Consider the following 17,627-nt stretch of genomic DNA (forward strand, 5'->3'; position numbering starts at 1 on the left):
AGAATTCACTACAGATTGTTCAAGATGCGTGTGGTCCTCTGCTCTGTCCCACAGGAGGTCCTCAGAAGCTGCTTATCGAAGAGGCTGCATTCACACCAGACCTAGAGTTCGCAGGAGTCGTTTCTTTCAACACTACACCTTTGGGAACAATGTTATTGTAAAAACTTTGAGGCATTGCAAAAGGTGAAATTCCTTTACACTTTTAGAATAGAGAGATTTCTACACTGCTGGTCTTTTTCTCCCAAAAATGTCCTTTCTCCTTTGCTTGCGGACACTTGGTAGTGCCCTTGGCTCTGAGCCGTGTTAGACTGGTGCTTTACCAAATCAAAACATGAATTTGCCTTTGATAAATTATATTGTCCCTCTTTCCACCTTTGTGTTAATAGCAATTGCCTAAATTATAAAGGTTTTCTGCTGATAGTTACCAGGCTGTGACCATCTGTACGCCCTTCAGACACAACAGCAATTCAAACTATTGAGGCTGTTTTTCAAAATCACTCTGGAAAACCTTGGTCACCTCCATCAGTGGTTGAGATGGACAAAAGCAGCAGAAAATCTCCTTTACTGTTCCATTGGCCTATGAAAAATTGAAATCTGAGTAACAAATCAGATATCTCTTTCTTCTTAACACTTGCTCTCCATATACCAGTGTTGATGTAAAATGTGGTACATCTTTTGTTTAAGAAAACAAAATTCAAATTTGCAGAGTAAATACACTTTAAGCACTTCATCTATTGGCTGTGGGAGAAGGTTAATTTGATTTTCACCAAATATTCCTGCCCCTGAACTTCTCAGAATGTTTGAAGAAATCTGTTACTGAAGGAATATGAACAGAATCAAATCAGTAGGGTATAAAGTAATTCAAAATTTATCCACAAATATTTTTCTGCAGCTGATGTATCACATACCATCTTGACTTCAAATTAATCAATCTAATGACATTGAGATTTGAGTTTACAGATAATAAAAGACTACACATGTATCATTAAAAAGAAGATAATCAAAAGTTGGCACAAACCAAGCATACAGTTCATAACTCTTACATTTGGATCGGGCGTTGCCAGCTTTCTGTGACAGAAGAGCTGCAGAACAGAGGTCACGTGCAGGTCTAAGGAGACACGGGAGCACAGAGAGCATTCCTTTAAATGGATTTATTTGGTACTATTTTGGTTGATGTTTTACAGGTATGTTATCATTGCTAGCACTCAGTGACACTTAAAGACCTAAATAAGCACATTTTAACAGGTCAGACTGCACACCTTAAAGACGGTAAGTGAGGCTCTCTGGGCACACAGCCTCCTGTGCCGTTAACCTGTTGGGGCCGTGGGGCCAGGCTACGTCCTGGTCCGCAGTTGCAGAAAGCTGTAGGACCTAGGAGAAACCCACGACCCATTCTTATAGAATTGCATGCAGCAACAGTCCTTTCACGCTGGGAAGGCCTCACCATCACTTAGGTCCTACAAAGAGTAGGACATCATGCTTTACCTGTTTCCCTTTTGCTCCTCTTCAGGCAGATCTATGCCACCTTTGCTCAAAGCTTTTGACATGCAGGAAGCTGCCTAGTCCTCAAAACCAGTCAAACCCAGCCAAATGTTCTTCAAGTGGGGATTTTTAGCATTTTTTCCATGAGGAAAGACAGTATTTAGGGGTTTGGACATGTGCTCAATCACTCATTACCTGCTACTACGCACACCCCTCAACTTCTGAGGTGGCATCTGGTTTAAATAGCATTTTGTGGAGGGTCAAAGCTTTCAAAGACCTAAAGAGTCTGTACAGGTTTTGTGGCTAAAAAGGAAAGAAATTGCCACCTCCCATAAAGGAAAGCTGACAAACACAAGCTTCGATATGCTTCAGAAAATCCGCTGTGGAGAGATACACAAGAAATCAGTTTTGCTGCTCCTGAAATAACTTGTTAAACCATAGCTTGATCCCACAAACTTAGCTAAAGTTAATAAATACCTGCCTCTTACAGTGGATATTTGCATTATTATTTGTGTAAAGTACAGAAACACGTAAATCCGCAGGGAGGCAAATGGGACCTTCACTAGGTGTTAAAAAAGGGGGGAGCTTCAAGCTTTGTTGGTCTGACTCTTCCCCCTCCAAGAGGCAGAGAGGGGAGTACACGTGGCAAAGCAATAAGGAGAAAGCAACGGCTGGGTGGTTATTTCTTCACCTGTTGGCTGCACACGCGTGCCCAACTGTGAGACATTGCCCTGCACACAGCATACGTGAGCGCACTTCTTCAAAGCTTTGGGGCTAGGAAGAACCAGAGCATGGATTCATGAAAGCGGACTGCCATGGAACAAACCTGGTAGATTATTTCATTTAGGTAATGCTACTTTATTGGGGGGGGAGGGTCCATTCATCCAGCAAATGCTTTGAAAATAACATGCCTTGCACTTCCAAAAGGATGTCTGAACAAAAAAAAAACCCAAACCAAATAAACACGTGGCCAGAAAAGAATTCTGCATCCTCAAGGACAGAATCATCTATTTCTCTCTTCAAAAGATACATCAGAATTTACTTTAGTGTCCAAAGGAGGAAAATCCTCTCTGATGCTTAGAGGATATAATCATTTGCAAAACCGTGGCAAAACTTCTCCCTTGGTCAGCTGTTAGCCCTCCTTGTACTTGAATAGGTTAACCTGAACATGCAAAGTTATCTCATCCGTCGCTGTGCATTATTTCACATTATAATGCATGCCAAGCGTTAACAGGATTTCACAAGAGTTACTAGGAAATTTGGGGCACTGAGGGGCAATTAATTTACCTATTTTTTTCCCATAAGAGCAAAAGAGAAGTCAGAGAACCAAAGAACATGGTCAAACTACTCCTCTCCCAGTTTTACTTCTGGTCCCTCTCCGTGGCCATAACAAACCCTGAGTGCCTTCCAGATAGGACTTCGATGACTTCGCTGGAAGTTTGCAGACATCTCCATAAATATCTTTTATAAACCAGGTAACAGTTACTACTTAACCCAGATACACTGCCATGTTTTTGAAGGAGCCATGAGCACTGCAGTGAAGCACAAGAACCATTCAGATGCATCCGAAGAGTGAGGTGCTCATTGAGCTCAGTTGTTTCTTTTCCCCTCCAGTTAAAAAAAAAAACAAAACAACTTATAAGGAGATATTAATTCCACTTAGCTACTGAAGCTTTAGCTTTGTCCAAACTGTGGACCCCGAGTTAATTTGATTTGTCCCCAAGAAGCCGATGAATTTGGTTATCTTGTTCTCGCAGTCTCGTTTTGGCTTTGATGTAACTTTTTCCCTTGGGGGTCGCAGAGGGAGGTCTCTCTTTTTGTTCTTGTCAGCTTCAGCTCTTGCTTGCTTTAAGTCCCAACAGTTCATTATGTACCAGCATGTTGCAAAACCATCACATGGCACTAGAGGATCTTCCCTTACAAGTTCTTAAGAGTTTTGGACAGAGCAATGGTGCTCCAAACGAAGGAGACAGCAGACAGGGAGACTCAGGTTAGGATGCTTTTACCATCAAAGTATTTGGTAACTACAACTGCAAATTCCATACCAGGGACGGATGATTTGGACTCTCAGTCACTATTTCATGAGCAAACTCCAGAGACAGCATGAAAGTACAGCCAAATCTAGTTAGACCTGTCTGCCTAACAGCAGCCATTAGTATTTCATGGCCCCAGCTGAGTTCTCGGATGTGAAAGCAAGTAGAGAAATGTGTATAGTTTAGCGTGTGTTGTTGATTTATTCAGCCCACTGAAATAAGTCAAACAGCAAGCCTACCTTCTCCGTGCTGGCTTCTTCACTTTTTCTGCTAGGTCTTCAAGAGAACACGTCCATGGTTTTTAACAGAGCAGCTGCAGATCTGGACAGGCACGCAGGAAGGCAAGCAGTGCCTTTGCTCTTCTAATTTCTCTGGAGAAGTCTTCCCAACAACCGAAGGCTGCAAGCAGAAAAGATGCCAGTATTTTCCAGTACGTGTTGTCATAGGTTGGAGGAAAAGAGCTCAACTGTATGAGGAACAACAGTGTGATCACACAAAATAAACCCGTGATTATACACAGACGCAGGGACCCTCGGGCGCTGTAACTGGAGAGCTGCAGGCTGCTCTTCAGCCTGACCGGAGGGAGCGTACCATTCCGAACCGGTGACCAGGAGCGTGGATCTGCCGGCACAAACTCACCCAAGGTTAGGATCGTCACGCAGCAGCCTCCAGAGAGGTGGGTACCGTACTGCATAGCTCACGGGCAGCCTGCCACATCTGCCTGCCGCACGGACGGCCGAGGCACCCATCCCAGCCTGACTGACATGTGGCAGAGTTCATCTGAAGGCACACAACCCCCGCTAGCCCAGCCTCCTGAGTTGCTTCTCCTGGGACCCAGCTGCCAGGTGAAGAGTCTTCACATCACAGCCAGAGACGTTTACAGGCTGGGGTGAGGGGCTGGGAGGGTGGAAATCATGCCTACGAGCACCTGACAGTCAGAGCACCTTCCCCAACGAGGGACCTTCATGTTGTTTCCTGGGCTGCAACGACTTGGCATCAGCGCTGAAGTCCTTGGACAGTCTCTGAAAGGGAACAAACGTTCTCAAATAAAAGGTACCGCTCACAAGCGGACGTGCTACGCGCTGTCACTGCCTCAGAAGCCACGCATAATGCTGGAGGTTTGCTGAAACAGCTCGGGGGGGAGGCCTCTCGTTCTCAGCTCTGCAACCAACATCACTGTGCTCTCGCCATTCCCTTTCACCACCTGGGAAGTAACTTCCTTACTAAGTAAGGATGCTGGGGAATTCTGTATGAAGTGTTTCAGGCTTTTCCCAATACACAGTATTAACAGACTGGAAAGCCCTACTTAACATTCCTGCTGGGATGTCAGCTCCAGCCCAAAGCAGGGCGGAAGGGAAAGGGAAAGACGATGTCACCTGTGTGGACGCAAATGAGAAGTTAGACCTGAATAGCCACAAGGACTGAGACAAAAAAGCAGAACAGAGCAGCTTCCACCTCAAGCAACAGCGTAGCGCTGCCCTGAAAAACAAACAGTGACGTTACAAACAGCTGAGACGCACCAGTGCGGAAACAGAAGAATGGAACAAGCATCAAAGAGATCAATCATGGGGTTAATTTTCAGAAACTTACTAAAATGCACATAAAAGACTTATCACAAAACCAGTTGAGCTCCATTGTATTTCAACAATAGGTTTATTTTAAGAAACATAACATGACATTAAGTAAAAATGCAAAATTGTGCAATTATGGCAAAATGTTTAAAAATCCACACATTTGCCCTCAGAGGACTACAGTACTTCTTACTAACATACCTGAGCACTGAATGTTGGATGCCATTTCTAAACAGCCTTACGAACAGGGAGCTCTTTGATTTCTTGTAGAACATACACACACTGCATGTTTGGTGCACCAAAACTGCTTTTAGTCATTCTAAATTTTACTGATGGAATAAAGCGGAAATTACAAAATGTTTCCTTCTAAAGTAACTAATAATTTTGGAAAGGAGATTTACACTCACAGAAGTCCTTACAATGCTAGAAATTCATTTAATAGAGAGAAAGAAACGAATGCAGAAAAAATACCTAGTGGGGAAAATGTACAGATTACTGTTTAAATATTATCAGTACCTTTGGTGCATTATTTTTTTGTGCTGTGCAAGTTTACTTAAGCCTGACTCTAAAGCAAAACTTTACCAGGAATCTGACTTTCAGCAAAATGTAGAAGCATTTAAGAATTGGCAAAATGTCACAGCTACATTACTGTCTCAAACAACTCCTCATGCACAAGATTTAGTATATTCTACTCCCACAGCAAGTTCCAGGATTTAGCTTTTAAACACATTACAGACTTGGATCACACCCTCAGTTTGAATGGTTAAACAGAATGGAGATCTTCGTACTTTAGTGCAGATAAACAAAATTAACAAACCTACTGCAGAATTAACCACAGCATATTGTACTTCTATACATCACATGACCAGTCAATTGCTAACTCAATTCTATTTCATAGTTTCAAGTAATATATTGAAATTTGTTCTACTAAATAAATATAGAAGATTGTCAAAAAGCAGCAAGAAGTCTTGTAAATATTCAACCAAGCTTAAAAAAAAAAAAACAGAACAAAAAAACCAAGAAAAGTTACATAACACTTTGCAAAAAAAAATGGTTTTACACACAAATGCAACACTGTTAGGGAGGGTGCTTCAGAAAGCTTGCAGCTAGAGGCCTACAACAGCGCAAAGAGAGCTAGCCAAGGACTAAGGATAATTTTAAAAATGAAATCAGTTGTACTTTTAAAAAACCTCCTATTCTTGGCTATGGATATATATAAAAAACAGTATCCAGAAGAAAACTCAAAGAAACAACACACCTCAACACTGTTGGAAAAATGCAGTCTTAGCAAGAATCGTCAACTTCAGGAAAAAAAATTCAGGCGCTCGCATTCGAAAGAAGCGATTTGGTGAATCTCTGGAAGATGAGGTATGTAATGCAGAGAGGCTTTTTTTTTTTTTCCTTTTCATTTCACAGTTTTTTGTTTGTTTTTGCCTTTTAAACATTTTGTGCAAGAATTAAGAAATAGAACCAGGCGAGTCTTTTCGTGTATTAGAAAGATTCCATTTGGGAACAGTAAGACCACATAGTAAACAAACATTAATCCAAATCCTCAGCCATGCCAGGGGGATAAACAATGAGCTAAATATTTGGCTTACTGAAATATCAGCTGTTAAGCCAGATAATGGTAAGCACTTACAGCCAGCAATGGCCACTGCCATTTCAAGTTAACTGGTTTACTTCAGCCAATTTGAGAACATAGGGAAGAGTAAGAATACGTACTCACAGCGCTGCAGAATTAGAGCTGTAACAAATCAAAACTGGCAAGTTACAGCTGATACAAGTTTTGGGAGTCATCTTTTCCCTTTTAAATCCAGTTTTCACTACTGAAGTAGAAGCTGAACTCATCCACTTCTTAAAAATAAGGTACATGTTAAATACACAGAGAAAAGTGTTGCAATATACGGGATCCCTATTCTATATTCGCATCTAAGATTATTTTAGCCATGGACACTTCCTGCCAATTTTGCTTTAACACACTGGATAATGAAGACAGCTCAGTAGTGCAAATGTTCACATTATGGATCAGCATGAAACAGAAGGTATTTGAGGGCTTGACTGAGGGGAGAAAAAGAGAAGCAACTCGTAACGTTGAGCCACACTTTTCCAAATTACTTGAGCACGTGCCAACTCTGCACATAGCACTGTACTTTAGTGGAGACAAAATGAACACTCCACACACACACAAAAATAATAATATTATTAAGGCCATATCCTGTCACCATCCTGTGCAAGAATATCACTGCAGTAAAAATGTTATGTTAAAAAAGAGAATATGATGACAGGACAGGGCCTGAAGACAGACACACACTCCATGAAAAACAACAGGCTGTCTTAAACAGTAGCATAAGGCTAGCCCATTTCAGACAAACAAGTATTAAAAATGTACTAGCACCATCAACTTTTGGGTTAAAGCCCTTTATGGGATGAAAAAAAAAAATTTAAGCAGTGTTAAAAAAATGTTTTTACAGCACTACATCTACGTGGCAGAAAATAGGTGTTGGGATTCCCCCCCCACACACACATCATTAAGCTCAATTTTAACAAAAATCCACAGACAGTAAGTGGTACAGTAATCTGAACAGGCCTCCGTCCGAGGCAAAGGTACTCCATGTTCCAATTCTGACTCGAGTTTTTCTTCCAAACTGTAGTGCACAAACATCATCACAAATATCTTAGCAAACTTCAAAAACAGTACAAAAGAAAAAAAAAATCATTCTGAATCAGGATCTACCATTCCTCTATGTACTTTCAATCTAAAATAAAAAACCCCACAACCTAGTGATATTGCCTCAAATTTTACCCGTATTTAAAAAAAAAAAAAAAAAAGAAAAGTCACTTCAAAACATCTTGGACATCCTTAGCTATTAATGCTAGATTTTCTTTCACTGTAGTGCATAGTTATCCTGGCTCTTCCAGTTAATTTGCTCTTACCACAAAAACACCCCTCTAGTATGACATGATTCAGTGTTCACCAGAAAAAAAAAAAAATGCTGATAATTGCACTTTGTAACCTCCTTCTCATTTCCCAGGAAAACATCAGTAAATACAAAACTGAATCAGCGAGTCCCTCCCCAGACTGCAACCTTTAAAGAGCACCCATCCCATATACAAAAAACTGTCTGTTTCAGCTTACAATAAATACTGACAGAATTTCTTTGTTTTCTTTTAAGACATGTTTTCTCTAGCATCAGATTACCACTGAAATCACTAAGGCCTGTTACTGAAAAAAAAAAAAATTAAATAACTTTCTGAAGACACTGCGGATACAATTTAGCAACAACACATTCAAAATGCCGGCCTAAATCCCAGAGCCTATCTGGAGTCTCGTATACTTTTTGCCATTGGTCAGTGACCTCATCATACTGGTAGAGTGAATTCTTCCTGCTGGTTCTGAAAACATGTTCTTCAACAGTGACTTGAGTAGCTCGGACAAACAGATGGAGTTTATTTTTGAGGAGTACGAGTTTTATATATGGATTAATGGACTGATCACATGGGAAGTCTTTTTTTCGAGTCCACTTATTCTGTTCAATGTCATAGGCCTCTACGGTAAACATACGTTGATGGTTTCCACAGGTTCCAGCTATGTAGTAGATGGAGTCATTGTACACAGTTGCCAAGCCTTGGATTCTAGGCACAGTCATTGGGGTCAAAAATCCCCAGTAATCCTTCTGAGGATCATAGCAGAGAAAAAATTCCCCTGAAAAGAGAGAGGAAAAACAAAACATAACTTATGCCTCATTTCCAGAACAGCAATTTTGCAGCTACTACGCTTTCAGGTATGTTCTTCCACAGACAGAAACAGACTACCAAGTTTTAATAGCCTTGATCCCGTAACGAAAAACCTAGCACCATCGCCTGCTTTCTTCCAAGTGCGTTACAAAAATCTTAATAGCGCGAGAAAAAACTACTTTGAGCGTCTATTCCAGCTGAAGAAAAGGGAATTTGAAGCCTATCAGAAATACAATGTTTTACATATTTCCTAGCTATCCTTTAGTATTTCTAAACCATGCTTAATAATTTGGGACAAAACTTTTCAAGATTCCAGTCTTGAAGCGTCTGAAGTATTTGTTTTGTTCTTCAACATCTTCACAACGTGCCACCTACAGACTGTGGAGTCTCAGAACTCAATGCGTGACAGTTGTTAAATCTGAGCAAATAATTGTGTCCTGTACTACACACAGATTTTGAAGCTATTTGTATTAGGTGGCTGGGTTACACATTTGGGTTGATTTGCTTAAAAGGATGCCAGGTGAATACCTGCATGAAGCTACTGAGTCATCGTACTTTTGTGATTAGATTATAAAACACCTCTTCTGTTGACTGCAGAGAGCAGCATCTGCAGACTGTAGATGATGGAAGTTCAGATGACTGAAAGCTCATGCTTTGTAAACGATAAAGAGAAGATGGATGAAAACCATCTTCTCTTTTGTAAAGCCTGGGGGAAGAAAGGCCTGACATTTGCCAAATATTAGCATAATTCAAATCGTATACAATTTCAAATGGCTATTTTAAGAATTTTAACCAAGCTGCTGTGTAACCAAGCACGTCAAGTATAACAAAGAATACAGAAATAATACAGGAAAATGAGTGGAACATAGCTCAAGAGATCAAGTCTTACAGACAATACATTTTTTGATTATTCATTTTTGTTCCACAGCATCATCTCCTATGACTGACACTTGCATCCCGCTGGCATTTTAACATTCTCATTAATCCTTATTGACTAATTCAAACTTATGAGCTTTCTCTAGAAAAATTACTGAAAGTTAATTTTTTTAGACTACTTCAGTGCAACTCAATGGAGGTTTTATCTACCACACTCAAACAGAAAAGTTGCCTATTTCCCATAACACGAAACTTTATAACTTGCTGGTTAGCACAGTGAAGCGACTTGCTTATTCAGGCGAGCATTCAATTGTCACTTAAACTACTGAAGCATAGAATTAGTACAGCTAAAACGTGTAAACAAGATCCACTCTTATTCTATAGGTTATAGTAACATCCACTTTATAGCAGTTTCAAGAAACATTTAAAGGATGAACAAACACTCTACCAAGCTAAGTGTTCTCCAGCACTCCTTTTTAACCACCTGACCCAACAGGAGACAGACAGAGAGCTGTCTAGTGTAACAGAATTGTTTACAGCCACAACAAGAGGCAAACCTGATACAGAAATGATGAAAGAAAACTCTGCATAGCACACAGAAGCCCAGCCCACCACCGTCACCGAGTAGCAGGAACGCAAAGACAAGAAATGAGGTTGACGACTTCTGGGGATTAACAACGACCTTACACTCTTCTCTATCCTGTTTCTTCCCCGTGGTCCAGCTTTGTATGGAGTGACCCAAAGAGGGAGCTGGTATGGACCTAAGACCCCAGCTTCTGCAGGGGTTTACACAGAGGTGGCCCTTAGCAAAACACAACCAGGACACCCCCTCATCCTTTCTTTCCACTTGGGACTCTTGCTACTTACTCTTCTTCCCAAGTACTTACTACTTGGGACTCCACTTCTTACTCTTACTACCAGCCTCAGAGACCAGTCTCAGCACTTTTAAGCACAGACTGCTATACAGCTCATGCATACGCACAAATACATATTTTCTATAAATCCCATCAATAAAGGGAAGAATAAATTATTTGATCCATTCCCATAATGATCCTTTTTATTCATTTAAGAATCAATATCTAATACACCAGTAAGTCTGATCATTTACCGGAGGAAAGGATGTAAAGACAGAACTATAACTACAGATCAACAGACAGAACTAACTGGAAAGAGATAAATTGTCTTTCTTTGTTACCTGGCTGTCTTCAAAAATCAGAGTAGGGAAGGAAATGAAGGCCTATAGTGGTTGACTTCCACAAGTCACCAAGAAAACAGATACCAGGAATTTTCACAGGTTTAGCTAAATAAAATGCAAAGCGCGTTTCATAGGACAGTATCTTTTCTTCATCATCATTTTCTGCATTTCACCCAGGTAAAGAAGATTTACTACAGAATTTTCACAGTAAAATTTAATACTATACTGTTGACTCAGAACACCACCAAACCTGGCATTCGTACAATAACTCAATACTACAACTTCGTGACACATCCCCAGGGCACGGGAACTCAAGCAGCAACCTCACTCTTCCTCACCCACTGCTCTCCCTAGCCCTCCTCCCACCCTGTGGGCCCCGGGAACACTTTAAATATCCAGGAAACTCGGCTTTTCTAAGGCGCTTAGGAGAGCGCAGACAGTTGGATTGAACAACCCCCACTTCCCATAAAACACCACGTAGTTAGTCAAACCACCTTACCCTGTAAAACATAGATGTTATCCTTATATTCCACAGCACTATGAAACTCCATTGCTACCGGCATTGGACAGACAGCTGTCCAACAGTTCTCTCGGCTGTCATAACACTCCACAGACTTGAGTGAGTTTCGCCCATCTCCTTCATAAACACGACCACCTATTGCATACAGTTTACCACAGCAATGAACCAGTTTGCAGCCTATTCTGGCTCGCAACAAAGGAGCTTTCGGAATCCACCTATTGCCGGAGTGATCGTACATCCAAAAGTCACTCTCTGCTCTGTGGTCAATGGAGACCTCGCTGCTGCTTGGCCTGTAACCACCCGCAATATAAATATCGTTATCGGGAGATACAAGAATTCCAACCTCCCTCAAGTCATTTGGTGGCTTGCATAGTTTAAACACTCTCCCTGTGACCGAATCTAAACAAGGCACTGTTTGCTTCTTTCCTGAGTGTTTGTGGGCAGCATCAAAGCATATGATCATTTCAGAAGCGGTCATTCCAAGCCGTTGTGTATAGCCATTGGCACTATGTTGTCCCTTCTGTACACAGCTTTTGGCCATAGCCTGTGCAAACATGGGAGGGATTTTTTCTAAAAATGTCTCTTCCAACAGAGGCATACGGATGCATTTGGCAAATATTTCTGGAAGGTGCACTTCTCTCTTATTTTGTTCATGCTCAAACCACCTTACAATGCTGTCATAAACATGTTCTTCTTTGTCTACATTTAAGTCATCGCTGTCGAGTATACTTATCAGTTGGTCTTTTCTCAACTGAAGAAATTCTTGCTCTTTGGTGACACTCAGAAACTTCTTACGAATGTAGTCTTGTGATCTGTCTTTGAGTTCCTGATGACCATAGTGATCAGCAAAGATAAACACCCCGATGGAGTTCTGCGGGTCCAAGTGACTGATCATGTATTTAGCACATTGGTCTTGGATGGAAGGGATCTGGAAGATACTAGCTGCAGTGAACAAAGCTTGAACGTTGGCCTCTGTCAGCATTACTCTGGAGGTATATGCATAGTTCAATACCAAATGCATTGACTCTGCTTCGACGCCAACTATACGAACTTCTTTCTGGGTGCTCTCTGTAAGGCCGCTAGTGAACATAGATCTACAAAAGAAAAATATTCAGCAGTTTATTTGCAATTACCTTCTAACTTCAGGTAGAAGAAATTAAATTATATTGTACAGCTAATCCCAATGCATTTGCCCTTTTATCAACACAAATACATTTATCACCGATAAACTGTTTGGGTACCTAAATTTAAGACCAGTTCTAGACTGATCAAAACAAAAGTGGAAAGCTGGAATTTCTTGCTTAATTATCTCACTATCCCCATATTAAAATTTACAAGTTTACAAGTAAAGCTCTTACATATCCAGGTCTTCGCACTCAAATTTGAATATGTTATTTCATATGCACAGTCTAGCACGCTAGAATATAGAACTTTAAAAGGAAACAAGTAGTTTAAATATGCTGCTACCGTATCCAAGATACCCTCAATAATGGAGGCATTTTTGTTTGGTTTGTTGGGTGGTGGTTTTTTTTAAATCACATGACATTTCCTGCAATGAAACTCTCCTTTGATAAACAGACACTGATAATTCATTGATGTTAAGAGAACAATAATCTTCTCTTATTAGGTGCACTACATTATCAACAGTTACATGGAATATCAGTATAGGTGTGGTTTTATCGATTTTCACTTAATGAAAATAAATTATAATTCTGCTTTTGATCACCACTAGAACAATGGTCTATTGTACCTGAAATAAGGACTGATTGCAGCAAGAACATTCCTATGACAGGAGAATGTTTTCCCATGATCCACTTCCACTACAATATCTGTCAGTTGTCCTTCATCATACATGGTTTTAAGCTGTTGAAGAATACTACAAGCATGGAAGGGGTCCATTCCACTGCTGACCGAGTTTGAAGAAGGAATTCCGTTCAGCGTTTGTGAAAACTTACTTGGTTCTACAAAGCAAAATTGAAACTCTTTAACAGAAAGCAAACAAACAAAAAATCCAACCCCCCAAAAACCCCACACACACCAAAAAAAACCCATGCACGAACAAGAATTAGCACAAATTAATATTCGATACTTCTTTACTGTCACCATCCTGCAACAGCAAGTCTAACATTTTCAAAGGTGAGTAAAGATATAAAGATAGCTCAATTATGGCTTTTTTTTCCTTTTCCCAATGTACACATAGGTTACCACTAACCTATAAAATCATATCCATTTATATTAAGAAAAAAATAATCATACAAATAGTTCATATTTATCACTGTCACTGGGGAGGGAGGAAATTAAGTCAAGAATCACAATACTTACTGGCTTATAAAATTGCAAAAACAAAGAATGCAGAAGGCTAAAATAAGCCCCCAATTTACATCACCATTACGCAAGCCTATATGTACGTACTTAACTTTACACCGAAACAGGAACTGGCTACTAACTTGCACAAGTGATGGTTCATAGCACAGACTCATGAAGAAACAGCAGTACAGTATGTATGTTGGGCAACAAACTTACATGGACATACATTTGTATACACAATTACATGTTTTTCTTCACAAATAACATACAGTTACCATTTAAAATCACTTGGGTATGCAGGAGCTCGCATACCATTGTGAAAACACAGGACATGTTGCATACGCTCCTAAGTAACATGTGAAATGCCTAACGAAGTAAATCCCAAAGTGAAAATTGAGCAACATCTCAAGCACAAAAATCTGTTTCATAATGGCAACAAATTTTTTTACGCAACAACAACAAAGGAGAGCTCAAAAGAAAAACATTAGGTGGCAAGAGCTGCAAATCAGGTAAAGCTGCTGACTGCAACAGAGAATGCTTCCAACAAATTTTGGGCAACACAAAGGGGCAAAGAGGATAGCAAACAATGCTAATGATGAATAGGAGATTTAAATCCTAACTCGTGGTGATATACAGCAGTTACAATTTCTCTTACTCAGAATTCAGACACAGCTTTGAGCACAGTCACAATTAAATCAGTAGGGATCTGCTGTGGGGCACACATTTCCCATGGCAGGCTTGGGGCCAAATATTAAAGGTCTTTTCCAACTAAAATGATTCTATGATTGTCAGTGTCTCTACAAAGTACTGTTCGGAAAAGTCTTCAAAATACTTTTTTTTTTTTTTTTTTCCAAACACAATAGTAAATACTTAAAGGTAAAATCTGCAACAGGGGAGATTATTTTATTGCAGTAACTGAGCTCCAACATTCAAAACTAACCAATCATTAGGGAAGGGGAAAATTTGTACTTGTTTAGAAACAATGTTAATCACTAGCAAGCAAATTCCAAGTAAATAATACTTTGCTAGATGGGTTCCAAGGCTTCCTACCCAGCAAAGCTCTGATGTACAAGAAAACTTTGATGTAGCTACCATTGCAGAAAAGTTTCATTTACGTTCTAAAACTGAAAAAGATGCAAAATAGCTCTTCTCTGACGCCCCCAGTCACTTGGGCAATAAGCACATGCGATCAAGGCAGCTTCCAGTGCTGGAATAGTTACTTATCCCTGTATTCCAGTTTTTGTATTTAATCCTTGACACAATCCACGTTACAGCTTTCACCCCATAAAACCTTCCCAGTCACATTCATCACCTTCATTTTCTCCCTCCTGCCCCAAGCATCTTTTTCTCTGTTAATAGTCCTCTCACTTGCATCTCAAAATTTTAACTCTGTTCCTCCCAGACACCACCCCAAAACACTCTCCGCATTAATTTCTGAGACACTCCTCCCTTCTCCACTCCCCACATACCCACTTTCCTAGAAGCCTTTCCTCATCAGAAGCCCACTCCTCCCTCTCGGCTCGGCTCCCCTCCCCTCACACAGACAACAGTGTGGGGATGTCCCCCACGGGAACCCCCCCTTCCCCCCTCCCAAAGCACAGTACCACTGCACACCCCCTCTCACGCAGGACTGGTCTCTCCCCCACATACAGGCCCTCACGCCAGCGTCCTCTCACCTCCCACCCCAGACCCCATCCCCCACAGACACTCTCCTCCCCATCACCTTCCCCAGCCGGAAGCGACACCCCACACTGCAGGCCCCTCACCCAAGCACCCCTGCCCCGCCGGGCCTCCTAGGGCGCACCCACCCCTCACAGTCACCCCTCAGCCCAGGGACCCCAAGCACCCCTCCCCTACACGGTGCCCCCCACAGACAACCCGCATGGAGCGCCCTTCCTGACACCCCTCAGCAGACAGGCCCTGACACCCCTTCCCGCCCCCCCCTCCCCCCCCGAACCACCCCTCAACACACAGGCCCCAACACCCCCCAGCAGCGGCCCCTCCCGGGGCGCCCCACCTCACAGGCCGCTGCCCCCTCTTCAGCCCGTTCCCCCCCGCCCCGGTGAGCCCGGCCGCACAGACCTCCTAACGCTGCCATTCTCGGGGCCCCGCTCCGGCAGCGGGAGAGGGGAGGGGGGCGGCCCGAAAGGAAATGTCACCGGCGCCGCTTCCCCTGCGCCGCTTCCTCTCCGCGGCCCGCTTACTCCCGCGGAAGCCAACCCCGCTCCTCGCACCGACCAACTTGGGGCGCGGGGATTGGCCAGCGCCCCCGCTGCCTGCCGGGAAATGTAGTGCGGGCCTCCGGAGGCGCTCCGCCCTCTGCGCGCGGGGCATGCTGGGAGCTGTAGTTTTTCCTCGTCGGGCTGCTTGGGAGTTGTAGTTTGCGGGAGGGGCGGGCTCTGCCCGTCGCGTGGCAACGAGGAGGCGGGAGCCTCAGGGCGGAGCGGCCATTTTGGGGCCCTCAGGCAGGGGCGTGCGGGCAGCTCTCAGCACCCTGCCCTAGGGTGGTGGTCTCTCCAGGAACACCCGGCAGAAACGGCCTCTTCACATGAATAATTCCCCCCCCGCCCCAATTCCTAAATTCCTGCTTTATCAGGCCTTGCGCTGCCTCTCTCCTGTCCTCGCTGGCCTGCACTTCCTGGGCAAACCCTCCCGCGAGGAGCGGAGGTGTCGCCCAGAAGCTGTCTGCCCACCAGGCCCGGGAGAGCAGACGCCATGGCCGCTGCTGGAAAACCGGCGGAAAAGGGGAAAAGAAGATGCCTGCTGCTATCCTAACGCTGCAAGGACGTGGTCAGGGGCAAGGCGGTGCCTGAATGCAAGACCCCGAGCTGGGAAAGGCTGAATTGACCTTTAATGAAAAACGTATAATCAGCTACTTAGCCTGAAAGCTTGTCACACCAGGAGTCTTTTTTTATTTTTCCAGTGTTCATACTCCCCAGAGCACTGTGGCCAGCCAGATCTGCCGTACCAGTCCTACATAGAGAGCAGCTGAACGACTCCAGCAGACAAGCAACCATTTTGTTGCCAATGACCTTTAATATCACAAAGCACGTTTCTCTCTCCATCTCAGAGATGAAGTGACTGATAGTCACCGGCTATTCCAGTTTTCTGCAGCAACTAGCCACTGGTTTCATTCTCGGTAACTGAGTCATCATCAGAAGTTTGCTGTGGAAGAGCTGTTTTGGTTTCTCTTCTTCGTGAAGCGCAATTAAAGAAGAATTAACAAATAATGGAAGCATTCAGAAGTCCAGTATGTTTTTCTGATTTCAATCAAAATAGATTTAATCCAACTTTGCAGCTTTTATCTGGGAAGTTTTGTGAAGAAAAAAAATGCAAACAGAACCAATTTAAATAATAATTTTAAAATACATTTCGCTTTAACTCCCAGAAATAGTAGCACAGGTGCCTAACCAATGCTCTAAAGCAGATGAATCGAAAGGCAAGAATAATACTACTGTCCTCTGACTGCTGGTTTTGCTTTCACTTGCAAGGCACAGCTTTTCCCTAGTTTAGCAATTATCAGTGGTGTCCAGGCTGCTGTCGATAGTAATGCTACACAACACAGGAATGATAGAGACTCTGATGAAGGAGATGTAAAAGAAAATAGAACTTCACGTCTGCAAATCGATTCTGCAGTTTTCCAATTTCCCCATTCAGCAATAGCATGGCCTGTGAAATTGTCCCTAGAAATATAAAGCGATGGGAAGGAGAATACCTCCACTCTTACCTTTTAGCAAATGACATTGCGTGATACAGTTCATTTCCTTTGGTGTGGACGCTTTGGCTGGGCTGGATGAGTGTTCAGAATGCAGACGCAAAATGGAGAATGTTTTTTAATACAGATACCGCCTTGAACCACTGCATTGGAGCACAAGGTTTTCTTGGAATAGCTTAGCTTTGTGAGGTTT

General features: G+C 42.5%; 1 protein-coding gene across 1 annotated transcript; it reads right to left on the reverse strand.

Annotated features, from left to right (window-relative positions):
* Positions 1–7,747: 7,747 nt before the first annotated feature.
* KBTBD8 (kelch repeat and BTB domain containing 8) lies at positions 7,748–15,817 on the reverse strand. The gene is made up of 4 exons (XM_086469840.1): positions 15,802–15,817; positions 13,163–13,373; positions 11,392–12,506; positions 7,748–8,789 (listed from the first exon to the last, which is right to left on the reverse strand). The coding sequence occupies exons 1-4, from the start codon at positions 15,815–15,817 to the stop codon at positions 8,326–8,328; spliced, it is 1,806 nt and encodes a 601-aa protein (XP_086325966.1). The 3' UTR covers positions 7,748–8,325.
* Between the last annotated feature and the right edge of the window lie 1,810 nt (positions 15,818–17,627).

Source organism: Leptosomus discolor, chromosome 9, assembly GCF_034619465.1.
Source record: "Leptosomus discolor isolate bLepDis1 chromosome 9, bLepDis1.hap2, whole genome shotgun sequence".
In the NCBI taxonomy this organism is placed as follows: domain Eukaryota; kingdom Metazoa; phylum Chordata; class Aves; order Leptosomiformes; family Leptosomidae; genus Leptosomus; species Leptosomus discolor.